We start from the raw sequence: 27,302 nt of genomic DNA on the forward strand, positions 1-27,302 counted from the left end.
TGTTAACTGAACAGGAAGAATATCGCTATCTGAGTAGAAAATTACTCTGCCTTAGTCTTTACTTATTCAAAGTGAACCTGGGGACTCTCCCTTTCAGAAAGTGCCTGCATGATTCCCTCTCCGTGCGCCCGTAGCTGCGCTCTTCCCACCTCACTGCTCAGACCTTAGGCTCCTTACCAGTGGGAGAGACCGCACGACCCAGCCAGACCTCTACGCGGTCCAGTAACCAGAGGCTGGGGAGTGTTCAGAGCCATTTCTGCATTTCCTGTGCCTCCGTTTCCTCCCCCCAAGAACGCCGTGCATGTGTGTGCAGGGGCCCCTGTGCTGTCCTGGGGTGACCGGCCGCCTGGGCACGTCGGCCAGGCTGGGCACGGGTCTCACCCTCCCTTCCGCCCTGATTCATCGCCTCTCTTTTGTCTGACGCTCAGCACTTACGTTTGGCTTCTGCCTGTCACGCTCAAGCTTCCTGCATAATTTCATTTTTCTCCTGATTCTGGTCTCTCTCACACAGATAGTAATTATACTGATTGTCTGCCATGCTATTAATTATGGGAACTGTGATTTATTTATTTATTTACTCATTCATTCATTCGTTCTTAGATTTGAGGGTTAATTGGTGATAACCGTGTGCTGTTTTCCCTCCAGATAATTTGGACTGCCGTGATTAACCTTGTGTTATCTGCTACTCGCCACTTGCCTGCACTTTATCCCAGAGCTAGAATTGATCACCATTGTGCCTGATGCCCAGGGTCCCTTCTGTGAGAGGGCAATGGGGGCAGGCAGTTTGTGGAGGGGACAATATGTGGGGAAGGCCTCGGAGAAGGGAAGCGGGTATGTCTTCCTCCTCTACCCACCCCCCCAACCTGTTGCCCGAGATAAAAGCTGTCCTCCCAAAATATTCTTGAAATTCAAATTCTTCATTTTATTAACTGATCCTTTAATGGACTGGTATTACCTATGAAAAGAAAGTTGCAGGTATCGGAAAACTAAAGGCCAGTACATAAAGCAAATACTGCCCACCAACAATTCCCTCTGATTACGGGGACTGGCAGAAGCCATGACCAGAGTCATGCCATGGGGGGAAAAAATGCAGACTGCAGACACCATGAATGCTCCTTTGGAGAAACCACCACTAACCGCACAAAAACGACCGTGAAGTCTACCCGCTGAACCCAGGGAGAGAGGGCAAGGAGCAGTCGGCTGTCAGATGGGAGGAACAGTGCAGCTCACCCAGGCAGGGGGCTCCTGCCCCAGGGAAGGCTGTGCCTTCTGCTGGTGGTGGGTGTCACCGCTCACCCACCCGTCTCTGAGACCCTCTCTGCCAAGATCCCCTCTGCTCTGTGAGCTGTGCTCATTCTGCAGAAGCCTGTTCTCATCAGGCCCTTGTCTGGACAGGAGCCTGTCACTAGGAGCATAGAACAGAGGAAACTGAGACAAGATGACTCAGTCAGCAATTCCTAATCTCTGAATTATTCTTTCAAGCATCATACGATATACTTTAAAAAAGGGGGGGGGAGATCGGATTACATTTTTTTTCACTGTGAGACTCAACGCAGTATGTCTGGGATAATTAGAGAGCTCCTGCGTTTAGCAAAGTCAGTGCTGGGAGTTAGGCTCTGAAGCATCTCCTTTGCTCTTGTCTTTTATCCTGTTTTTAATCTCCTCAGGGAACAAGGAATATAGTTCCATAGTCTCTTTCTCAAAACCTTTGCAGTAGAAGTGCTTCAGAATTTTTAATTTTTCAGATCTTAGAAAAGTGACATGGGACATGTATCCCACCCCAGGCAGCATCCAGTGACCAAATCATTAATATTTTCTGCAGTGGAGCATTAATTACAGTAGCCAAGATATGGAAGGAGCCCAAGTGTCCATCCATAGATGAATGGATAAAGAAGAGGTGGTATATGTATACAATGGAATATTACTCAGCCATTAAGAGGAATGAAATCTTGTTTTTTGCAACAACACGGATGGACCCAGAGGGTTTTATGCTAAGAGAAGTAAGTCAGAGAAAGGTGAATCCCATATGATTTCACTCATGTAGAATTTAAGAAACAAACCAAACAAAAAAACACTCTTCGGTACACAGACCTGGTAGTTGCCAGAGGGGAGGGGGATGGAGGACGGGCGAAATAGGTAGAGGGAATTAAGACTTACCTTAGTTACAAAATAAGTAAGTCACAGAGCTGAAGCGTGGAGCATAGGGAACATGGTCAGTAAGACTGCAGTAACGTTTGGTGACAGATGGTGACTACACTTGCGGGGAGCACTGAGTAATGTCTAGAACTGTACGGAGCATGTCGTACACCTGAAACTAATGCAATACTGTATGGTAACTACATTTCAATTTAAAAATATTTTTTGCAGTGAAATGTATAAATACTCATCCCAAGAGGAATAAATAAAGTCTATAGATGGTCCCATGCCAGTTTAGGTCAAATTTTGTCACCATATAAATAGGAAAAAATGTTTAGTTGTCAGGGTTTATTCTCTTGGTTTGGTTTGGCTTGGCTTTTGTAATTGAAAATGAGGGACTGTGTATCTCTATTTCAAAAACCAACTCGTTTCATCCGGATCTAGAGAAACAGAAAATCAAATCTTGTTTTTCTTTACACTTAAGAAAAAGGGAGGCATTTTCCAAAACAAGCACTACTGTGAAAATAGTTCATTCAGATGCTTACCACCTTCCTCTCAATGAACAGGACTTTAAATCTCAAAGTTTCTGGGCGGTGAACTGGAAGTCACCTATGTAAGGAATCGAGCCATTAAGTGGCAGAGACATTTAAACAAACCCATAATTTCCTGGAACTTACTCTTCCTGGCCTTAAGGAAGCATATTTTCAGGATGTTTGGAAATTGTTATTAATTTTCAGGGTAGGATTTCACATTATAAATAAACGAACACTATAGGGAGTATTGTCACCAGATTTGACTTGATTCGAAAACAAGCAACTAGTGAACGGTGCTCTCTCTACCCCAATTCAAACCGAGACCTGCTCTAAGTAAATCAAGCCAGCCTAATAAAGAACATGAGCCACGGAAGATATCATTCATTCAGTTTCAGGAAAATGCAGCAGTATCTACCAAATGTAATAATAAATTTAAATCGCTTTAAATGCATGGGTTTGCGGTCTTCATCCGGTTCACCAGGATACAAAGAAGACTAGTTTCTCCTTTTAATAAGGGAAATTAATTTCCTAAAGAATATAAGAAAATTCTGGAAATCCAAGAGCTAATGCTTCCATCTCACTTCTGTCCTGGATGCGCCTCGTCTAGACGGAGACACACAGATAATCCACTGCATGTGTAGATATTTCACTGATGATAAGAACCAGTCGGCAATATCATGCTTCGTTACAGAGCAGATCCTGAAATGATATTATGTTTCTCTGTATACAATTAGAGGCCTGTAGTCAAATAGAAACTCTATTTTTGGCCTTCACGTTACTGGAAGAGCATCAGAGCTCATTGAAAGAGACAAGGGATACAATGAAAGACAGCACGCAGCCAACACCAGAGAACCTGATTCAAAAGGTTTAGTTCAAGAAAATGTTTTTCACTGCCTGATTTTGAGACGATCTTAACCGCACCGCCCCCACCCCCCAAAAAAGGCAATAAAAATGTGTAGGGCTCCAAGTGTCGATCATGTGTGACTGGTGGCATTGGTACTCTGGGCTGTTATGCAGAGCTCAAAGGAGGAGAGAGACTTTGCAGGCTGTTTTCATTGCTCTCTGAGCCATGTTTGAAGTTGCCTTCCACTCCAACAGCAAGAAGAACACAGCCCTGCAGCCCAGCTCTGCCACAGGCAATCCCAGACCAGTGAGGAGCAGAAAGGTGAGGGCTGTGGCTGGGAGAGTCTGTTTTCCATTAACCGCACGGAGAGCAAACAGAGGAGAAATTACCGGGAGAGTCATCCCATCAAAGGCCAGCAATTGCTCCCTTTTAGTTGCAAGCAGCTCAGGATTTTGACAACGTTTCATGGAAAACCCCAGACGCTAATGTCTCAAGTCTGCTCTCCATAAAGTCACTGTGCAAATATCTTTCTAAAGGCGCAAGGAAAGTGCTTTCAATGTAGGCCTGTTATTTTTTTGCCCTGTTTCATTTTTAATGAAATTAGCAATGTACAGAGAACTAGGGAGAGTAATGAGAGAAAAACTCACATAATCAGCGCCTCGAATGAACGAATACCAATACTTTGAGCTTCTGCTGCAGAGCCTCCCCCCGCCCTTCTTCTTCCTGGGTCATATTCTTGGAAGGAAAAAGTAATCTGATAAGATCTTTATTCTCAGCCATAATTCTTCAAGCCGAACTTTGGGTAAAGTGCAAAAATCCATCCATTACTTTAGACAAATATTTGAAATTCCTTAAGCAAAGAGTGAAGTGGTCCAGTTTCGGTGTCTGAAAATCCGATCGGCATGGAGTTGCTCATTTTAACACACTGTTCTCTAGACCTGGTCCTGCCTGAAATCTCTCAGCTCCCACTCGCGCCTCCTCCACCCTCCCTGGTCCACAATGACCCACCACGCAAGCTGCCACGTCTCTCTCCAACTGGAGGCCTAGGCTGGTCATCCCAGCCGCGTGCCTCGACGACACCTTCATAGTGTTCTTCCCAACAGGACTCTCTTCCTTCTTTCTGAAACCTTATTGAATTTGTTCACGTATTCTGTTTCAGGACAATGGGCGGGAGCTGCTGGGACCATCTACTAAAGAGTACGGTCTAGGGGCGGGGGCTGAGGAGACCTTCTTTCCCATCTCTGCCTGCATCGGCATCTCGCGCAGAGCCTGTCTCCCGACAGAAAGCAGGGAATCGGGCAGTGGAAGTAATGAACATCAGGCAGCAAGCCCAGGAGAAATGAATGAGTCTTGGCTGCCTCTCCGAAAGCAGTGTAACGTAGGGACAGAGCTCAGTGAAGGAGTCAGGAGTTCTCCACTGCTGTTCAGCTTCGCCACTTTTGAGCTGTGCCACGCTTGGCAAGTGACCTCACTTCTCAGGCCTCAGTTTCCTTAGCAGTAAAACAAAGGGGCCATGTGTTTCTGCCTCTGGAGCAGATGTCTGAGTTCAGCAATGTTATAAAAGCTGAAAAGACGGAGGTGCCCAAAAGCTGGTGTGTGACGTGGCTAGACGTGGCTGGGACTGTTGCGGCTTTCGGAGATCCAGACGGTTGGGCTCAGTATTGTCAGGCGGCTGAGGTCGTGACTTTACCCGCGGAGCGCTAGTGAGTCAGGAGACCGCACCTGCAACATCCGAGCAAAGCCCACCAAATGCACCAGCTCAAGGGCGCGTGTGTGTCGGGGAGGGCGGTAAAGACAGAGAAAGCTGTCCTCACACAGAACCTCCCGACAGAGAAGACTTGCCCTCTCCCCTAAAAGATGAAACAGGTTTACAACCTGACTTCACTTTTCCAACAAAATTTTGTTCTTCCTAATCCAACTTCTGAATTCACAGCTGTTTCCCTGCTCCTTTGCGACAGCGATTTCAGACCCAAAATGGGCCATTATACACAGTCGATGTTCATGATCATACTCCAACTGAATGCCCATGTCATTCTCCAAGATGTGTTGAGGTTAGCTCTGCGGCATTCCTCTTGAAATAGGGGTTTCTAGGTCTCGGCTGATAGCTGAGAAGAGGAGGACGAGAGGGACCAGGGTCTTTATTAAGAGGCTAGGGCCATTTTTCTCATTTGCGCGAACCTTAAATCTCAACGCAGATATCGCCCAACAGGGGGCTGGTCGTGGTCCCTGAAGCCTGGGTAGAGCAGAGGTTTCAACCAGGCTCACCAGGCCCAAGTTGTTCCTCCTCCCATCTGAGAAGTGCTCATTGGTGGCCCGGTTATGCATCCAGAGGACAGCAGCAGCCTCTTACTCCTTGCTGCCCTTGAAACAGGACTGCCCAGGCCAGGGAAGGCCACCTGCTACTGAAACACTTTAACTCCTGAACCCGCCCTCTGGTGCAAGAATCATCAGCAGTTCGGCCTCCTATGAGCCAAGTCCCCCGCGCTCAGCAAGCTGGGTTTTCTGCACTGACACCTGCTCTCCCTCCTCTCTCCGGGCAGAGGTTCCTTCCCCCGACTTGAGGGGTTTCCAGATTTGTTTATCTTCTCAGCTACTGAAGCAGGTGGCCTTGTTTTCACCCTTTATAGCAGACACTGTTCTCTATGATGTACTGACTTTTAAAACATCACTAGTGAGGAGGCGGCCAGCAGGCAAGTGGTTCCACTTAACACCACGTTGTCACGAGCCAATCAATTTCTCCCAAAACTGGGGCTGAGAAGCGTTTGCATCTTTCTGTCATGTTAACCCTGTGATCGCGGGGCCATAGAGTGGAATGAGCCTTTGCATGACTCCACGTTTGGGTGCAACTGTGTACTCCTTTTACAGATTTTTATTACCGAAGCCATTAGGGACTTTCAGCCATTCTGTCCACGTGAGCATAGATGCATCAACCTATATTCAACTATTATCTTAAGTGCAGTTTCTATTTATGTCAGCAGCTCTCTCTTTCTTTGCCAACCTTCCTTCTGTTCCCCTTTCTTTGATGTCCTGGAAGGACTGACTTTGGCGTCACACAGACCTGGGCTTACGTCTGCACTTCCCCTTCTTACTGACGGTGCTGTAAATATTGACTGTGCCACGTCCCTTAACCTCCCGGAGCCTCAGTTTCCTTGTGTGCATAAGACCTTAAGACCGTAAGGCCTGTCTCCCTGGGTGGCCACAGTGTTTAAATAAGACAATATGCGTATGTACCCTGCACACACAGGGTGCTCAATAAAGCTCCACACCCACCCCATCCCTTTCCCGTTTTTCACACTGTTATTTTCCTTTGCACTCAAGTAACTGCCAGGATTCACATTTTACAAATCACACAATGCACATTATGCCATTCTGAGACAGGGTCTCCACCTCTCCCAGATGCCCACCCCCCAGAGACAGGAAGCTTAGTGACCTGGAAGGAGAAGGGGGGAGAAAGGGGGGGACAAAAAGGGAAGGACAAAGAGGAGGGGGCTTCCTCTCCCACTGAAAAAGTAGAACACCAGCTGCTAATCTGGGGCCCACCTAAGAATTTCTTAAGGAATTCCAAGAAAAGCTAATAATTAAAAGGCAATTTTTTAGTTATCTCAACAGAAGAATAAACATTTATTGAGGGCTACAACTTTTACGAGCATTAGCTCACAACCAAGCTTGAGACACTGTTTGCCCACTCCAACGATGAGGAACATGGGGCTTAGAGACCTTCTGCACCTTGTCAAAGGTCCCAACTGGTAAGTGGGGTTCAAAACCCCATGTTTTCACCCTCTGCTCTTTCTGCTCCCTACATTATGAGCAACAGTTTGGATTCACGGAAGAGTTTTTACACCAACGTCAATTCAGATTTTTAAAGACAGTGACATTATAAAGACAAAAATGATGAGGTCAGAAAGCTGGAGCACGGTAGCCAAGATATGGAAGCAGCCCACGTGTCCACCGACAGATGAATGGATGAGGAAGAAGTGTGGGGGGGTGTGCGCGCACACACGCACACACACATACACGCACAGTGGAATACCACTCAGCCATTAAAAAATGATGAAACCTTGCCATTTGCAACATGGATGGATCTAGAGGGTATTCCGCTAAGTGAAGTAAGTCAGACTGAGAAAGATAAATACCACATTTCACTTACATGTGGAATCTTAAAAACAAAATAAATGAACAAAACGAAATAGAAACAGACTCATGGGCACAGGAAATCAACTGTGGGTTACCAGAGGGGAGATGCGTGAGTGGATGGGTGAAACAGATGGAGGGGATGAAGAAGTTCGCAATCGCTGTTATAAAACAAGTCAGCATGGGATGTAGGTACAGCATAGGGAACAGAGTCAATAATATTGCAATAACTTTGTATGGTAACTGCTCTGGTTGTGGGGATCATTCTGTAATGTATAAAAACATCGAATCACTATGATGTAGACCTGCAACTAATAGGATATGTCAGTTACACATCAATTTTTTTAGAAAAAGAAAAAAAAATTTTAAAGCTAGAGCATTAAAAATGGAAATGTCATCCTTACTATCGAATATAATTAAACGGTAGCAACTATGGTTTCTCTGGCCAGGTTAGAACTACTTCTGGGACTTGAACCTTGTCCTGATGTGGAAACTAGGTGGTGTCACAGGCTGGAATTTTTCTGCTCTAGTTCAAGGAACTTGTCACAACAGGAGTGTCCTGGCTCAAAGTCACTCCATGCCTTTTCCTCCCTAATCACCACATACCCACTCCCTTTGTCACCAGAGCAGAATCACCCAGAATCATACAATCTCAAGAGCCTGGAAGCGCTCCAGACGCCATTACATTTTATATCCTTTCATTTTACAGGTGAGGAAACAGAGCCAGCAAGGCTACGTGACTTGCCTAGGGCCACCCTGTTAGTGTGCCCTTTGTTCTTTTAATGACAGCGTGAATTACTGATTACCTTTAAAAGCAGGAAACGTGCTTTTTAAAAGAACTACTGAAACACGGTAGTAAATGATTTACCTCATAGGGAAAACAAAAAACCAAAAAACCCGTCACTACCATCATCCTCTTTATTCCTAGGACACATGTAGAGCTATTAACGAGAGTATCTTCTCTTTGCAAGTCTCCAGATAAATTATTTTTCTTACTGTGACCACTTATTATTAAAACGTGCATCGGATGCCAACACTCTGGAAGACGGTACCCCAAGCTGTATCCGTACAGCCAAGTCCAGGTGCAAGGGCAAGCGCACTGTGCCGCTGGTGCACGTGTCCACAGAGTGTGGAGCAGCCCATGTGGGTCTTCAAAACAAGCCACGTCTGTTCACGTGTGTGAGCAGACACTGGGTCCCCCCAGGTTCACGTACTAAGACTGACATGAGTAATTCTGCTTGTTTTTACCCGCTCTGCCGTGCTGATGTGCTTTTCCTGAGTGGCATGGAGGCCGCCCTCAGAGCCTTCAGGGGTCAGACAGGGGAGGTGAGGGGTGATGAGGCTTCCTAAGACAAGGCAAAGCGGCGGCAATGTTTCCCATTGGAGAGGGCCAGCCCGCTCTACTTTGGGCAGCCACCGCTCGGCTCCAGAGTGTTGGCCATGTGAAATGTTGGCCAGCGAAGGCAGATCTCTGATTTCTCTTTTTTTAAGAAGCCAGAAACCCAGAGTTGTATGTTAAATCTACTATGTTTCCCCCCCCCCCAAAATGTTGGCAACTAATTTGTTTTTTTTCTGCTCTGTGAGCCAAGCTCTGGCCGAGTCCTAGCAGTTTGTGAGCCCGAGTAGAATTTTCCAGGGCAGGCTTTGAGGGAATGGCTGGGCAGGGTACTGGGGTTAAGTCTGAGTGGTACTCTGGTTGCATAGGCCTGTCGTGGTCCCCAGTCCTCGTGGCACTTACGAAATTAACCTGATTAATCAGAAGTAAGATGTGGCAGTTTGTGACCTCATGCTCTGACTTCATAACCATTCTCAGTTCTAGTGACCTCCCCTTTGCTTCATGCTTTGCTGACAGAGGGACCTGCTGCTAGATGACAAGGGTATGCAGGAGGGAGGTAGATGGAAGCTCCGATTACTGAAAATATTTGATCGTTTTAAAACACAATTATCACCACGAATGCAGTCACAGGATTTTCAGACAGACTTCCTTTCAGCCCCTTTTGTTCGGCCCTCAATCTGGAATACTGAAGGCTAGCTTCCTGGCCAATCAGCATTCTGCACAGACCACTCAGCTCACGGCAGCCAATAGCCACAACACCATTTGTACACCACGGCTCTGTTAACTCAGTTTCGTCTTAAAAACTGCAGAGGGAAAATGACAGAAGAGAATTTTTATCTGGGCTGAGACTGGGTAGTAAGTCAACACAATTCTTGCCCATGTGACTCAGAGTAAAGTCATGTAATTAATTTTAGATGAATCCAAATAGATCTAATAAATTCACCCAGCAGATGCCTATTAAAATTAAGAACGCTCTTAAGGTTTTCCACAAATATGGCAGGTGGGAGAAGAGGAGGATTATAACTTTAGAGTAATGGTGTATTTTACAAAGGCCATTTCTCTCCGGGCTAAGAAGAGTAGAAAGTTGAGACAATGAGATGGGAAATACAGGCATAAGGAGCTTACTCTCGAAGTAAATATTTTTGTTTAGAATCCTCATGTTGCCAGTCTTCCCACTATCTAATTGTCTGGATATCTGCTGATGTCTAAGTCCAATTTAGCCTCTATAAGCACGGTCACAGAGAAGAGAAACCAGCAAGCGGCTACAGATGCCTAGAAATACATTGTATGTGAGTAGCACTGCTCAAAGTCTCAAAAATTCCTTAAGCAACCTCTTTAATTGCAGCAGCCCAGCTAGCTCAAGAGTCTGAAATTCAGGGGCAAGTGCCTGTTCGTTTTTTGTTCTCTAGGCTCGAGGCATGTCTGTATCACTGTGGTCTTAGCGGGGAGACCCAGCCCGCATTCCACAGACTGGGACATGACAATGTGATGGAACTGGGATCTCTCTACAAAGTAATCATTTCAACAAGAAAATATATTATCTACATATATACAAGGGTTAGAGCCCAAAGTTGTGTGGGAAGGGAATAATACATCAAAACCTCAACCGAAGACAACTGTGAAGCGTTCGTGTGGACGGCCCAAGGCACTGCCAGACGCTTCCTCCCATATGATGTACATGTTAACAACCTGATGATACGATGATAGAAAGACACATAAAACAGCTATTTTTCCTGGCGTGAAGCCCTACTGTAAACCTGGAGATATTTAAATACCCCATCGCAGCCTCGGTCCTGGCTACATATAAGGATTAAAGGAAGCCACTGGAGTACAGAATAGGTTTCTTCTGCAAGCACCGCCCCGCCTGCCAGCCAGCTTCTGGGGTGGCGCATGGTACATCCACCCCATGCAATCTCAAGCTGGGAACCACGAAACTTGGGAGATACATTAAAATAGCAGGGCTCTGTCTCGTTAGCTTGTAGGACATCTGTACAAAGACGAATGCCAATTGTGGAAGGCCAGAGACTCATTTGTCATGCTGAGACAAATTAATATTTAAAAGTATACATATATTTCCCCAAGATTTCTAAAGGACTGAGCATCAGCGTTCTGAGTCTCCATTATTCTTTCATTACATGCTGCAAACTCTCGGAGGTAATGTGCTTCTGTATTAGGCTATAATACCACTCCTGAGCCCTTGGTAAATGTTGCCACTTCCTCTTGCCCGGGCCTACTTTCTCTTCTAAAATGTAACAGCTGACTGGGATCTGGTTTATGTCTTACTAACTCCTGTGACTGATTTCTCCTCTTTAGTGTTCTACTGAACAGATGCCATGAGAAACAAACAAGGGGACCTCAGGGATTCTTCCCTTTGGGTTAAGAGTCTCCGGAATAGGAAAAACTAGCAAATGAATGAATGAATAGATGATCGCTTTTAACCTGTCTATAAATACATGTTTATGTCTCTTGGTAATGGATTGCCCTTGTGAGCAAGTCATCATTTAAAGTTTAATTTTCATCTCCGCACCAGAGATGGAGATCTGGAATTGCTCAGGCTTCTCTCTCAAGCTCGCTCCCTCTTTTTCAAGATAAAGCAAATTAATTAATGTGTACTTTTCAACTGAAGAAATGATTAAGACCCAGCTGTGTCTGTGAAATTGTAAGTTGCGATGCAACACTCGGGACTCGTTAATGCTTTTTTTGGCATGAAGAAGAGAGACATAGGTATTTAATATTAAGTGTTCTAAAAAGCGTAAGTTAGCAGCTTGTTTGCCAAATTAACTTTCAAAGACACCTAAGTTACTAAGTTTGACTTTTCTACACACAAATCTTAAATGATTGATGGACTACTGTAAAATAGCTTTGTTCAACAAAGATCATCTCTGGCAGGCTACTTCAAAGGCTTTACCACTCTGGAAAGATGAAAAGATATCTCCATTTTACACTATTTCCCCTATAGATCAACACTTATTTGAAATATGCCTGAGAATTATGTGATATTTACTGTATTGGGAGCCTTCTTTCACTGTATGCTGCAGCCCCCCATGGGACTGCTTTTACTTCTAAGATCTAGGAGAATTTTCTACACATATAGAGCATCTTTAAGAACCTACAGCTGGGCAGAACAGTGTATCTGGCATTTTTATTCACTCCTGTTCCACTGCAAGGCAGTATTTGAGACTAAAATATACAGATAGAGAATTTTTTTAATCAACAATACCATTTAAGGGCACACCTGGGTGGCTCAGTCGGTCAAGCATCGGCCTTCGGCTAAGGTCATGATCCCAGGGTCCTGGGATGGAGTTCCGCATCAGACTCCCTGCTCAGTTGGAAGTCTGCTTCTCCCTCTGCCCCTCCCCCGACTCGTGCATGGACGCGCGAGCTCTCTCTCTCTCCCCCCCAAATAAATAAATGAGGTCTTTAAAAAAAAAACACCATTTCAGGATGTGGTTTCAGATTCTCCCTACAGTATTCTTCAGAGTCTAAAAGGATCCATTTCTTTCTTTTTAAACATAGGTTGTGTGATTTTATTTATGTCCAAGGTCATTCTAGAATTATGTAAACCAAGGGTGAACATTTCAACTAAGGGGTCAAGCAGGTAACAGAAATTAGTAAACAGGGCGCATTATGGGGTGGGTGTGTATGTGTGTGTGTGTGTGTGTGTGTGTGAGCATGTGTGCATGTGTGTTGGGGGTGGGGTGTGGTGCCTGAAGGGAACAGTCATTTAGGTCAATAGGTCAGATACTCTGATTTTTATTAGAAATCTTTTTTTTTTTTTTCAATATTGGCAACCACTTCAAATTTTTGAATACTGGACGGATAAAACATGTCTGGGGGGTGGCCTGCTGCCGTAAACCTGCTGAGAAGAAAAGTATTTACGCTAAAAAGAAAAAAAAAAAAAACGCTTTCTCTGTCATCCACACCTTTTGGAATGCAGTTTCGTAACTGTGAAACAGCCACCGATGACGGCCTTAAAATGGCTCGGGACAGAGGAACGAATAAGGCTCTGGGTCATGTGTTCGGGAGCAGCTTTGCAAAAGGGCTCAGATCCGTGGGGAAGGAGGGTGCGGTGGGTACTGGATACAGCTTTCTTATGTAAAACACAATAATCCGTGAATTCACAATGGAGAAGATATGAAGCAGAGACCCCTTTTCTCTTAAATTTATCTTCAAGGCCATTTCATTTTATGGAGGTGAATAAAGCTGACTTGCAAAAAAAAAAAAAAAATCCCTTCTTTGCTCTTTGGCAGGGTGAAGTAGAGGAAAAAAGTCTCCCCGCTGAACTACTATGAGGTCAGAAGCCTTGCTGCTATATTTCACACTGCTACACTTTGCTGGGGCTGGTTTCCCAGAAGATTCTGAGCCAATCAGTATTTCGCATGGCAACTGTAAGTATCCACAATCTTACTGTCATTCTCTCTCTCTGTGGGCATTTCAGGCTGCTTCAACCAGCAAAACACCCAACATTTTCTAAAATTTAATAAAACAGAAGACCTGTTAGTAGACGACAGAGGGGTCTCGTCAAATTGGGGAGACGGCTGTTCTGAAACTCCATTAAATACTGTTGTGGTGACATGTGTGTGAACGTGTGTGAGGATCTGAAACGTTCCTCGGTACTTCTGATGAAGTCTAAGGTCACGACCATGAGGCCATCTTTGATTGCGCCCGAAAACCAGCTGTGGGAGAACATCATCTGGGTATCGCCCCGAGTGCACATTCTCACGTGCCGTTACCGCATGGGCACTGTTACAAGACGAGAACGGGAAGAAGAGGACTGTTTTGGAGTACTGAGAGACACAAATTAACTTTTCTTTTAGACTTAGAAGTAAAAACATTGCTGGACTTTGAATTCGCAGAGGACCTCTTTTAACTACTTATAACTGTCTTTTGGTCTCCCCTTCACTGTCAAGGGTAGAAAGCCACGTGATGAAGAGTTCAGTTGACTACTCAAGAGGAAAAGTCCTCCCTGTGCGTGGAATCGAACAGCCCATGTACTGCTTCTTTTCCTTCCCTCCAAAAGACAAAATATTTTATCGCAGCAAAGGTGGAAGGGAGCCCTTTTACCCAAATACCCATTTTCCCAGTAGCCATCCCAGAACAAACACTGAACAAACCCTAAGGAAGGGATTGAGCGTCTATAGGGGATACTAAGGAGATCCATTAGTGCGCGGCTGTCTGCTGGACAGTCCCTGAAAAGGGAAATAATAATGTCACCTGAAGGTGAGTTGGCACAGCAGACAATGAGCCAACAAAAGTCAGGGCAGGCTTAAGGACCAAACTGCGTAGTTCGAAATCACTAAAGTGGCGGTCCACCTGACTCAGGGTACCAAATCTTACTACGCATTTAGTAATCCCTATTTGGGACAGGTATTCTATCTCCGGTACCCGTGTAAAGAAGAGCCCCCAGCCCAAATATGCTGCTGAAAATGAAATGTCAATGGACCCTCGAATCCTTGACAGTAGAGGGGCATGAACTGCCTTAGCAAGCTCCTTGATGAATGGGTAAGTGAAATCGCAGAGCGTGTGCGGGAAAGCACAAGATAATCCCGTACCAAGCTTGACTGTGAGTCAAATATACCAAGGCTCTCTGATACCCACTGTGAGTAACGCTCGCAGACTACAGGGGATTCAAATGTAGGGGTCTGAGCATGAATCCGTGAATGGGTTTCAAGTCATTATTTACAGCCCGCCCCACCCCCAAAAAAACATTTTTGAATATGACTCATCCTTCTTTCCTTCTGAGTTTCTTTGGAGGATTGCCAATGCTCTGGAGAGTGTAGGTTTAAAGGCAGAGAGATTTTTGAAATGTAGGTATTTCTAAAGGTCAGATATTATTACAAATTGCCTGCTCTCAGCAAAAGAGAACTGGAGGAAAGCAGAAATATGTTCATTGACTCTCCAAGTCAGGGAAAATTCCAGATCACCCGACTGGCTACACTCAGTTTGACCCTGTCCTGTCAAAGCCCCCGCTTCTGTGAGATTAGCCAATTGCTTAACTCAAGAGGGAACTTCCCACAGTTCCTAGAATGCCAACCAACCTAGCGGGGCAGCCTTCAATAGTAGATTATTCCAACTGGACGCCTGTGGAGACTGTATTTTTCTTCTGGCTCCTGGACGAGGGTTCTCGCCTCCAGACCACATTGCCTTTGTGGTGATTGATGGGAAAGCTGCTTTGAAATAGTTTTGTCCGGAGACAAGATCTTTGGCAGGCTGCCCCTCAGGCTTAGCACTCTAAAGAAGATGAAAAGAAAACTGGAAGAAAAGAGCACCTTCATGTAAAGGGTTCACTTGCAAGTTTAACCCCCAAAAAAAGGGACAAGTCAGAAATGGTGACACTGAGAAACAGAAGTCCAGGCTTATTATCATTTGGAAATGAAACTGCAACTTGATCGTCCTCCCAGAGCACCCGTCTATCACGGGCTTTCCTAAAATAACAGACTCACTGGAAATGGAAAGTGGTGGCATGGACTGACTTAAATATGGTTTGGTTCTGTGGCCAGCCCCCCTCCTCTCCCTGCCCTGTCAATTCTTGGCTTGATTTCCTCTCCCTCTCTTGCCCCATCTTTTCTTTTCACAGATACAAAACAGTATCCGGTGTTTGTGGGCCACAAGCCAGGACGGAACAGCACCCAGAGGCACAGACTGGACATCCAAATGGTTATGATCATGAACAGAACCCTCTACATTGCTGCGAGGTGAGTGGCCTTTTCCTCACGTCCGCCCTCAGAGCATCCGAAGGTCCTAAGATCTGAACGTACCCAGGAGGCACCGTTGTAAGGATCGTGACGTTCCCAAATGACGCGTTATTGAACTTGAAGGCTGCTTTCGTTTGTGAAGCCATCATGCTTTCACGATTTTCTGCGTCTGTTTAACTTTAGGTGGATTTAAATGTTTGCATATTTTGAAGCTTAGACTCAAATAATCCACTGTTTTATCTTGAACATATACGCAAATATCTACTCAGGCAACCAGTGGAGTACTTCTCTCCTTGATACTTGTTAAATTAACTTGAATGTGTAAACCTGTATTATACATGTTTAAGCCTGTTAGTAACTTTGTAGTGAATGTGTAGTACATATCATTACTGCAACTAAATGACAGTAGCACCGATTTTAAAAGAGTTTTCGATTTGGATCTAGTAAGAAAATACTCATCCACTGGCTAATGTCATTTAAACAGACCGTGTCTTAAGGCTGAATGGCATGGCAGGAAAAGAGCCTAAACAGGGCTCATATGGATTTAGGCTTTTGTCTTAATTCTTTTTTTTTTTTTTTTTAAAGATTTTATTTATTTATTCGACAGAGATAGAGACAGCCAGCGAGAGAGGGAACACAAGCAGGGGGAGTGGGAGAGGGAGAAGCAGGCTCATAGCGGAGGAGCCTGATGTGGGGCTCGATCCCAGAACGCCAGGATCACGCCCTGAGCTGAAGGCAGACGCTTAACCGCTGCGCCACCCAGGTGCCCCATTAATTCTATTCTTAATTAACCTAGAGCACAACGTCTCTGGCCATGACGTGTCCTCTCTCAAATGAGACATTAGATGATGTTAAGAAGTCCCTTGGGATTCTACCCATAGATGATCCCCAATTGTGGAGGTGCATAGTTCATTCAAAAAAAGTCTAAATGAAAAGCAACAAGGAACCCTATCCTGTGGGGTTCCACGGTGATCTCAACCTGGGGCTAGACTGATTAATTACTGCACAGTGGGAAGAAGAGAGAGAGATTACGTCTGCGATACTTGCGTGGCTGTGAGCATAGATGAGGAACAGGTCGACAACAACAGTGCTTCACTCTTCTAAAGCACTTAGGTGTTCTCCAACGACAAGCGATGCAACACAAACCAAGAACCAGCGGCCACGCTACAGTATCCTGCGAGTATCCCACAACATGTCCCAGGCAGCAATGCCAAAGCCCTTTTCAACAATTCTACTCCACATATACGTACGTGGTACATACTAGCTGTATGTGCTGTGTAAGTTCTTTATAAATGTTCATTCATTCAGTCCTGGAAAAGAACCCTAGTTCAGTGAAGAAGCTATTACCTCCATGTCCTACAGGAAGAAACCAAGGTAGAGAAAGGTGGAATGCCTGGAGCAAAATGACAAAGGCAGGATTTGAAGCGGGGTGGCCTTGCTCTAGAAGCTGGGCACTTACTTCCGGTACTCCACAGCCTACTGAGGAGGAAAGGTGGTACTATCTGTTCTGGCAGGAACTTTCTACTAGCTCTTGCCCACAAACATAGCGATATGGGTATTCCTCAGCAAGCGTTCCAATGAGGTCCTCAGTAGCTGCCTCTTTGGTAGGCTCTATCAGCTCCTTTTTTTTTTCAAAATTTTATTTAATTATTTGATAGAGAGAGAGAGCAGAAGCAGGGGTAGGAGCAGAGGGAGAAGCATACTCCCCACTGAACAGGGAGCCAGACTCGGGGCTCGATCCCGGGACCCTGGGATCATGACCTGGGCCAAAGGCAGACGCTCAACCAACTGAGCCACCCAAGCGCCCCCATCAGCTCCTTCTTAAATATCATTTTTAGATCTCTAAATGTAGCAGGGCTGGAAGATTACATTTGTAGTCAATTATCTATAGGCTGGTCAAAACCAATGATTAAACACTGGATCTGTGAGAAGTAGGGTGAGTCAAGAATCTTCTATGAATGAGTCACTCTGCAATTGAGTCTCTGGGGGGAAAATGGCATACCGGACTACCCTCGTACCTGAAGATTTAGTGTAGGTGTGGACTGCAGGTCCAGGGTGGCCCCTGAGTTAGGAGCAAAGTGCTGTGCAAACTTAAAAGTGAACATTATTCCAGCTCATTAAAACCCAGTGTTATCCTACCCCCCCCCCACCTCCCGATAAGGAGAAATGTAAGGGGAAAAAGGAGAGAAACACATTCATGTTTTTAAAACTATAAAATAGACTTGCCTTTTGTTAAAGGTCAAATTTGTAAGACCCCCGCACTGACCTGTTGGTTTCCACTCTACACCTGGCCACTTGCCTTCAGGACCCACCCCTGGGAAAATTCCTGAAGGAGTTTCCTGGCCACCATGTTTAGGGTCTCTCCTCTCCCTTCAATTTCCCAACACTGCCCAGAGAGATCCAGGTTCCTGGGCAGCAAGTGACACGGTGTAAAGTCCAATCCTTCCCCCAGGCTCAAACCACAGCAACACAATTCAGTTTTGCTCACTGGAGTTGGGGGTGGGGGGAGGAAGTCCTCAGATTAAGTCAGTTGAACACAAACTGAATTGACTTTACTGAATTCAGTGAAGGGCAGCTTATGAATCCTGGGACGCACACACGGGCAGTTGGAATAACCATTCACCCTGGCCTTACGTGTAGCATAAAGTGCGGTTTCCATTTGCTGGGCACTGTGATCTCCAGGATATTGAAAAAGATTTCAATGGTCCACAAAATTTCATTCACGGAATTCTATTTTTAAAGTAAGCTTCCCGGTTCTTGCAAACAATTGGTGTCAGCCATCAGAAGTCAAGTCCCATCCAGAACCCAGAGACTGAGTGAGCCTTGATGGCAGGAACCCCTTTCAATTCTGCTTTATTACTATCCATTTTGAAAATTCTTTTTTGTTTGTTTAATCTCTAAACTGCTAATTAACATAAACAGGCCAGGCCAGAAGGGGGCAATCCCAGAGCTTTCTGAGGAATGGCCAGTGCATATTAATCAGCTGTTAATTTACAATTCATATATTCAGCTCCTACTTAAAGTTTTCAGGGGAGAGAGGGCGAGGAAAAACCTAGAGTCATCTCAAACCTGATACCAAAGTAATAGGCAATTTTGTCCCAATAATGAGCCTGACCCACAGCACCACCAATAAAGTCAAACAAGTAATAAAGGAATGCAATAAAACTGCCTTGAAATTAAAGGGCAGGGTGGTTCTGGCACCCTACTGAGGTTCCAAGAACTTCCCAATTCAGCAATTTACAAAAACAGGCAAACCATTCTCCCCCTCACCACCCTGAGACACACACACACACACACACACACACACAGCTCAACCGCTCACAGTTGCAAGAAAATTGTGTAAGCCAACCAGCTTGCCCCCAACTTTTATTTTCACATGAGAAAGCCTGTTTTTCTTTCTGTTTTTCCTCTGTTGTACTTTTCCTAAAAGCAGTAGCAGACAGATTTCCAAAGAAGGGGGGGGGGGAATTAAAGTGAATCATGACAGCAGATCATTCCTTTCTTTCTTCTTTTCTTTTTTTTCTTTCCCCACTCCCTCCACTTTCCCTTAAGTAATGAGGGGGCTTGAAAGTCTACATGGGAGCCTTGAGGTCCTGGTTTAAAGCTGTGGGTAATTTTCCAGCCCCAGGACTTCCTGCGTTTTAGAAAAAGTCAATGTTATTTCAAGGGAAAATGAGCTGTTTTGCTTTCCCTCGCTAGCCCCCCATCTCCCCAGTTGAGTGAGTTCTTTTCTTTTCTTTCTTCTGAATTCCAGACAAAAACGCCCTTGTACTCAGCTCACACAGAAGGGGATGTTTAAATATAGCCCCACACCTGAGCTGCTGATTCTGTTTCTTCCCTTCCAGGGGGAGACTGGCAGCAGATCGTAAAGGCAACCAAATTCTCAGCAAAACAGGAAGGTGAACAGAAGCAAGAAATGTAAACTTCAGCTCAAGTACATTTTAGACCTTAATTGACCATCACTGTGTGAAGAAAACAGTGCTTTCTGGAAATAATTTCACCTTTATCGTCTTCCATCTTGTCAATCAAATCATCAAAGCTAAGGCTGGAAATAAAGTTTTGTGCAGGGAGAAACTGCCCGAGATGAGCTCTTTGTTAGCCCCTGTGATGAATGAGTGTGGTTTGTTGAACAGCAAGGGTTTGATACGTGGGTTTGAAGATACAGAAAGGGCCCGGGCAAACCCACCTGTGTTCTGGTTTTGGGGTCAATTTAACTTTCAAAGTCCTCTCTCCTGAACTGCATACATATGGAGAGTATAGTGCTGGTAGGAGGGAGACGACGGCAAAGTTTTCATAAAAGGTGCCCCTTTCAGCAAGATGCCACGATTTGTCAGAAGTAGCAGGGTGTGATCAAGAGCATGTCTTGCAGCTGAACCGCTCCCTTCTTCCTGCACGCGGACGTCTCTTTTCTAATAACATGGATATGGATTTATCTGCCTGGAATGAGATATACACTCATTCCGGAGAAAATTAACTATCTCCACTCCTCTGTTTGACACTGTATCAATTTCTCATTGTTTACAGGGACCATATTTACACTGTTGATATGGACACCTCACACACAGAAGAAATTTATTGTAGCAAAGTAAGTAGTTTTAAGACCATCTTTCTAAAAGGAAGGGCTTTCCGATAGTTCTTGAAGGGAATACATATTTTAAATGCACTGCATGAGATGGCATGGCTAATAATTTGGAACATTTTTTCGCAATCCTACTAATGTGGGGCGAATCCGTGTTTGCAAAGAGCTATCTACCTCATAGTTTATTCATCAAATGTGTGTGCCTCTGTGTACTCTGGAGTTTCAGGTCATTTCCAAATTCCTTTTATAAAATACTACCATGTTTGTCCAGGAAAATATCAGTTTTCCTATGCAAAATCTTGCCCCACAAATGTGTCGATGTTACGTTTCCACGTCTTGCAGCATTAAGTTTGATTTGCCTGTTGTGGCTCAGGAATCTGACCATTATCCACTTCAGACAGACATAAAATATAACCTAAGCTTCCCCTGTAACTCCACATGGAGGCATTTTAGTTAATAAAATCTGCCACAGAAGTAGACGATCCCTTCAGCCCATGAATTTACGTGGAGAGTAACCTGAATTAAATCTTTGTCCACCCGAAGTGAATGTCCCCTTTATGTTTAAGTAAATGACTTCCATACTTTAAGGGAAAAAGCGCGCTTTATGAAAAGTGATTTATCCACTGAAAGGAAAGGGCAAGGACATGTACTTTATCAAAACGAGCGTCATTTAGCAAGATGATCTGGATATTTTACGAGAAATTTCCATGCTGTTGTTTGTTCTTCTTTCCTTTTCTCCTTCATCTTTATCTCAAGGAGAAGAAGATCATTCTGTAGTTTAATGAATAGATAGGAGTTCAAAATTAAATGAATGGATCCCATCTCCGATCTTTTGTTGTTACGGTGAATTAATCATGGAGAAAGGGTGCGGAAAGCTTTCAATAAATACATGTTCAGCCTCCATCTCCCCAAGGGAACTCTTACTTCTAAAATCAAATGCAACAACCTCTGGGCTCTAATTGATTTCTTTCTTGATCCCTGCAGAAACTGACATGGAAATCTAGACAGGCTGATGTAGACACATGCAGAATGAAGGGAAAACATAAGGTAGGCAATTTTCATTTCTCCTGCAGCTGCCACTTTGGGTTAAGTTTTTGACTGTTATCTCCGGCCGTAGACCGTGATGTGGAATGGATCGTGCTAGTCCCTTTTCCCCCAGTAATTGCTTTTTCCATCAACTTATTTGAAGGCTTTAATTTGCAAAAACAGTTTGCTTTTAATGTGATGAAATATTACGACAGCTGCTAGGGCTGCATCATGAACTACGCAGGGGCACTAGGGATTATGGACACCACGCTGGCTGCCCCAACTCTTGTGAGCGCGCTCTCTAGTAGCCCGCCGCACAGACCAGAGTCCTCGGGGAGGCTGAAGAAGAGCTCAGAACAAAGCTGCCGCAGACAGACGGGGGTTTGTGCCTTTAGTCCCAGAACAACATAAAAACACATTTCAGCCAGGAGCCTTGCCCATCAAGGGACCCTGGGATATGTGGCATTAAAATTAATATGATGGGAGGCTGCCACTTTCACGCTCGCTCTCTCTATCCCATGCTTTTAGTTACTGTTTAAAAAAAAAAAAAAAAGCCATTGTTGTCAACGTCATCTTTTGGTAAACATCAGGAGGAGCTCGAATTCTTGACAGGGGAACTCCACAACCACCTTCCTTTTTAACCTTACTGTCGGCAGATCGTGGTAGACGGTGAGGATGGGTTTCTGTACTGGATGGACTGGATACAAAAGAGTTTGCATTACTTTTCAGGATGAGTGTCACAACTTTATTAAAGTTCTTCTGAAGAAAAACGATGATACTTTGTTTGTCTGTGGAACTAATGCCTTCAACCCTTCCTGCAGAAACTATAAGGTAAATGCGGTTTTGTCTGTTGGAAGCACACGGGGCCAGAGGTATTCCATGATTTACTGTGATTGTCCCCGCAGCAACCTAAGAGGGGTAATTCAACACCATCAGGGCTCCTCTCACTCACTGGACTTAATGGACTGCTCCACATGAGTGATCCTGAGCAGGCTGCTAAGCTTCCTGTTTGTGCAGGACTGACTGACACATGTTAAGGAGCCTACCCAGCAAAGTTAGTTTCTCTAAGACCCTATTCTTCATTGTTCGGAACGCCAGCAGACTTTTCCGTGTATACCACGTGCATTTCCTCTCTCTCCCTTCCTCTTTCTCCCTCCCACCCCACCATCTCCTCTCTGAGCACAAAAACACACTTAGGTTGTGAGTAATTCCTATTTTAAGAGGTATCTCAAAAGCATGCCGGCGGAAACTGCAGACTCTCTTCTAGGAGAGATTTCTAAGAATGCAGGAATTTAATTCCGTTTAGCACTCAGCTTACCTGACAGTGGCCTTACCCACTGTGGCCTCACGCAAGGGAAAAAAATCAAGTCTCAAAGCATTAGCAAATCAAGTCAGTTCTGAGCGGCGGACAGAGGTGGCCATGATCTAAGGTCTTGGCTCCACACCTGTTCATTCCCCTTGCCCGTTCTTTCTGCCACAGCCCTTCTTTCCACACACATGTACTGCATTTCTCGCGTGGCCAGGCACTGAGGCTGTAAGGACAAAGAAGAGACCTCCATCCTTAGGGAAGCCAGACAGGGAGAAGACTAATTCCATGGGCCGCTGCCGTGGTGACACAATGCAGAGTATTATGGAAGCACAACAGAAAGATGCTAACCTTGGCCTGAGATGAGGAACAGAGAAGGCTTCTAGAAGGAGGTAGATAACCCCACTCTTCAAATGCTCCCCGCTGCTGTTCTCACATAGGGAACATAAACGCCCCCAGTCCGGGAGACACCCTCAAGCTCTGTGACTGTCCACAGCCTGACCCAGTGCCTCCCAACAGGTGCTCTGTTCATTTGTGTGGGGTAAACAGTGAATGAGACGCCTAACCTTTGTTTTAAAGAAGGACAGTTAGCAGAAGGAAGAGAGAAGGGCAGTCCAGGTAGAGGGAACAGCGTCAACAAAGGCACTGAGTAAGAAACAGTCTGTTGAGCTTGATAAACTTCCTTTGGGTCTGAAATGCTGGACTGTGAAGTGACAACTAAGAAGAGAGCAGAGGCTGGAGAGGTAGGTGGCCCCAGGGACAGAGGAGAGAGAACGGATTCACGAAATACTTAAGTGACAAAAACCAGTAGGATGCAAAAACTGATAAGCAGCCCAGGATAAGGAGGGAGAGGGGTTAAGAATGGCTTGTGAGGCTCTCTCCTGGGGAAGAGGATGGATGGAACTGCCAGCAGGTGGGACAGGAAGTAAGAGCAGGAGAGCGTGGGGCTGGGAGGGGCAGGTTGTGAGAGAGTGGGGCTTCAGTTCCGCACTCTGTGACGATGACCAGCCCTGTGGATGGCACTGCCTGGGGGATATGAACGGACAGAGCTAACGGAAGATGGATGGTGAGCCTTGATTTAGGGACAGAAATACGCATTTGGGTTTCACCAGCATAAAGTGAACCCTTAGGGGTGTGAAGAATGCAAAGAGAAGTGATGGGCTGATATCCAAACCAGAGAGCTCACCAGCCTTTCCTTGGACAGTTTCAAAAGACCCCAGCCTTCACACAGACATCAGAGGGAGGGTCTGCCTTACCCTCACACTCATCTTCCATCTGACACTTAGAAATGGGCTCCGGCAGGGCCCCGATTAGGGTGAGGCAAGGGAGGCATTCGCCCCAGGCATAAAACGTAAGGCACGCACCAAAAACATTCAGGATCAAGGTAAGATAAGTGATATTTTTAATGCAGTATTTTTCAAAATTGAAATTAATGTTAAAAATACCCACTATCCTAAAATAGCAAACTTCTTAACAACGGCAGGATCCACTCGGTCGGTAGCAGACAGTCAGTCCAAACATTTCCTCTGGCCAGTGACAGCGTTACAGCTGACGTTGACTCTCATTCTCCCACTTAATATTCCATCCCCGTTTGTCATTGTTTAGGCCTCATTAAGATTAATGCCTTTCACAATTCCCAACCAATTCCCTAGCTGGAAAGCTATCTTTTATGACAAATGACAGGTTTTCTTGGCACTGCGATACACAGACCGGGAGTGGTCTAGCTCATTCTTCCCACACATGTTCCATTCCCCGAGACGCCTCACCTGTGGCGAGACCGTCACCTCTCGCTTGTTCTAGCCATACCTGCTGAGACCTGCTTGGGAGCCTGGGCCTCTCGGAAAACACACGATGCTCTTCCCGCGCAGTCCTGTCTGTCTGCCTTGGCACTGCTCAGAGAAGTAGGTGTTCAGACTCGGGGCAGAGCAGGACTTTGTTGATGGTGTGAGACAAGAATGTATTTCGCTGCAGGAAGAACCGACAGGCTCTCTTAAGCACTTTTAATGAACATATCAGGACTATAGGTTCAAAGCAAAAACAATGACCAGTCTTCCCCCCGCCAAAAACTCCAAGTCTCTGAGCGCAGAAGCATCAAGTTGATTATACTAACTTGAAGCAGGAGGGTGACAAATTTTCGGTCTCCACCTCTGCCCCATGCCCCAATTTACAGTTTTAAAAGAGAAGTAAGCTGAATGTATTAGAAAGATTAGAGCCCCAAATAAGATTACCCGGGGAAGAATTCCATGGGCCACCCACTATAAACCTAAAACTACACTCCATGTCTTTTCCCTCCTGCTCTCTAAACCTCTCGAACTTGTGCAAAACGTCAGGCTGGTTCTTAGTATAATTATCTGTACCCTATGGTGATTTAATTTCCAGGGGCTGCTGGTAAGTCTGAGATTTGGAGACTACCACCAGGATTAGTTCTCACTTCGTGGAAAGAGGATTTCACCATAGCATTGTTTTGCCTCTGGACCTTTCCAGACTCACAAACCGAAACATTAATACTTCACTGCCTCCTGCCTTTGGCTTGCTAGAGCTATGGCTCCTTTTTTTTTTTTTTTAAGAATTCGGTACATTTAATAGCATAAATCCCCCCTTGCATAGTCTCCCCATTGCCAGGATTACAGCAGGCACTGCTGGGGATAAAGGCATTTCCACTGCATCGCTGTGTACTAAGCATTACTTCTGGATACTTGCCAGACCCACAGACCACAAAGTCTGTCACAGTTCAACACAATGATCTTATTGGGATAAAATATCAAAAAAAAAAACAAAAAAAAACTTTCATAAATGTGTTCTGAGGGGAGAAGAGTGCATTTAAAGGATGTCTCACCTCAACATCTTTCCCCCAAAAATACACATTTTAAATACAACTGCTTTTGGGAGTCTCGGCGAGTCTGAACAGACAGGATGGGCTTCGGTGGGAGCTAGCTCAGAGCAGTGAGGAAGTTCTGTCGTATCCCTGAAACCGTTTCCGGGGGTTGAAAGCAGAAAACACAAGGACTGGACAACACCACCAGCCGCTCGGGAAGCACCTCACTCCTCCCGTGCAACGACTGCAGACACCTTGACTTAGGGCCCCTGACTCAGTGCTGAAGGCCTTTCAGTGGAGCCTCCCCGGGCACCACAGCTGTCTCACACTGCTCCTCTTCCAGTGTCGTATCTGTGGTCAAACCAGACAACTGCCAGATGTAACCAAGATACCCTCAGACTACAGAAACAAGACGGAACCACAGAGGGTTAGAAAAACATTAATGACGTGGAGGAGATAATTTTAGGGACTCTGGTACTTGAGCTGTAAATGCTAGGGTGATCCCCGGTGTAAGGAAGAAGACCACATGGTAGAAGGCAGAAACCCCCGAATTACAGGTCAAGGTAGGCCAACCTCTGACTAATGTTAGGGGCTGGCCAAGAGAAGCTTCCTTCCTGCTCACGTCACAGCTGAGTGCGGGTCAGTGACAGAGGCTCTGTTCCACTAGGTTATGCAGAAGGCTAAGCTTCGTCCTGCTCCTGCCTCGGCCGTCTCCAAGGTCTTGCGATTCTAGACTGGATCCTTTGTATCTAGCAGGGCGGAATATAGGAAGAGAGCAAGAGTGGACACTGGAAGGTTTTTAGAGGCAAGACCTTTCCACTTCCATTCTGTTTGCCAGAGCTCATTCCATGATCACACCTAACTGCAGGGGAGGATGGGAAATGTAGTTTAGTGTGATGTGGAGGAAAGGGAAATAGAATTTGGTGAGGCTTTACCCACTAGCAAGGCTTTACCACACCCGCAAATCCTTTGAAGCTAGGTGGGTACCTTGGAGGAGTAAGACAAGCAGGGTGTACATATATTCTGTGGGTAAAGAAGTCTTGGTGCTGGAGTCCATATGCTTGTTTGAAGAAAATGGCAGGGTGGCCATTACTTCACTTATAGCTGGTTGCTGCCACTTGGGTAAAAAAGGCAATTGAATTGACTTTTCCGCTTGCTCAAAAAGAAGAAATCGGGTTTCATTTACAATCTCCTTATTTTAAAACAGAGCTCAGTTTTTCTTTTGTCTTTGCTTTTCTTTCTCCCTCCCTCCCTCCCCCTTCTTTCCTTCCATACTAAGATGGCCAAACAAAACTCACTGGTAGACCAGTTATAACCCCCAGCATGCAGGAACAAGGCGTGGGGTGAGCACACAGACGTCAAATGGCAGCCCCTCTCCTGACTGCCTTTGACTTGTGTGAGCCCCACTTTCTGGACCTTTCCTTCTGATCTTCATGATTGGAGGCTGGGACAGGTTTCTGAAGTTGGTGCAAAAGGCCACCGGAGCTCTGCTTGCACCAATGTTTCTGTACCTCTATTGACGCCATACTCTTCTGCCAGCTAACCAGAGGAAGAATTCCAGTGTCTTCTACTGGGATTTAACCCACAAAGGCAGGGCTTCTCAGCCGAAACAAAACCAAAGACTGAGAGCATTCTCTGTAGAGTTTATGACTCAACATTTAATTCAGAAGCAGTGGGGGAGGAAGGGAGGAAGTTTTCCCAGCGATTGCCTTAAAAAATCCCTTTTCCAAAGAAAAGACGCTTATTTCTAGGCCATTCCAAAGGGATATGGGAATCTATTTACTATAACGGTTAAGAGTCAAGCAAACATGACTGAATCTCAGACTCGCCTAGTTGTAGAACCTCGGACAAGTGAGTTCATCTCTCCAAAGCTCAGTTTCCTCATCTGAAACCAACAGACT

General features: G+C 45.3%; 1 protein-coding gene across 2 annotated transcripts in view; it reads left to right on the top strand.

Moving 5' to 3' along the window:
- The window catches only part of SEMA6A (semaphorin 6A), a 125,550-nt gene that overhangs the window by 51,187 nt on the left and 47,061 nt on the right, over positions 1-27,302 (top strand). The window contains exons 2-6 of one of the 2 annotated variants that reach the window (XM_040622557.1): positions 13,231-13,368; positions 15,558-15,675; positions 20,200-20,260; positions 21,239-21,301; positions 22,010-22,111. In XM_040622557.1, the coding sequence (XP_040478491.1) occupies positions 13,269-13,368; positions 15,558-15,675; positions 20,200-20,260; positions 21,239-21,301; positions 22,010-22,111 (444 nt within the window). In that variant the 5' untranslated portion in view covers positions 13,231-13,268. Of the gene's footprint in view, positions 1-13,230; positions 13,369-15,557; positions 15,676-19,520; positions 19,750-20,199; positions 20,261-21,238; positions 21,302-22,009; positions 22,112-27,302 lie in introns of those variants that run through there. The other variant, XR_005832557.1, reaches the window with a different exon arrangement.

The sequence above is a fragment of the Ursus maritimus genome, unplaced genomic scaffold (genome assembly GCF_017311325.1).
Source record: "Ursus maritimus isolate PB19 unplaced genomic scaffold, ASM1731132v1 scaffold_5, whole genome shotgun sequence".
NCBI lineage: Eukaryota > Metazoa > Chordata > Mammalia > Carnivora > Ursidae > Ursus > Ursus maritimus.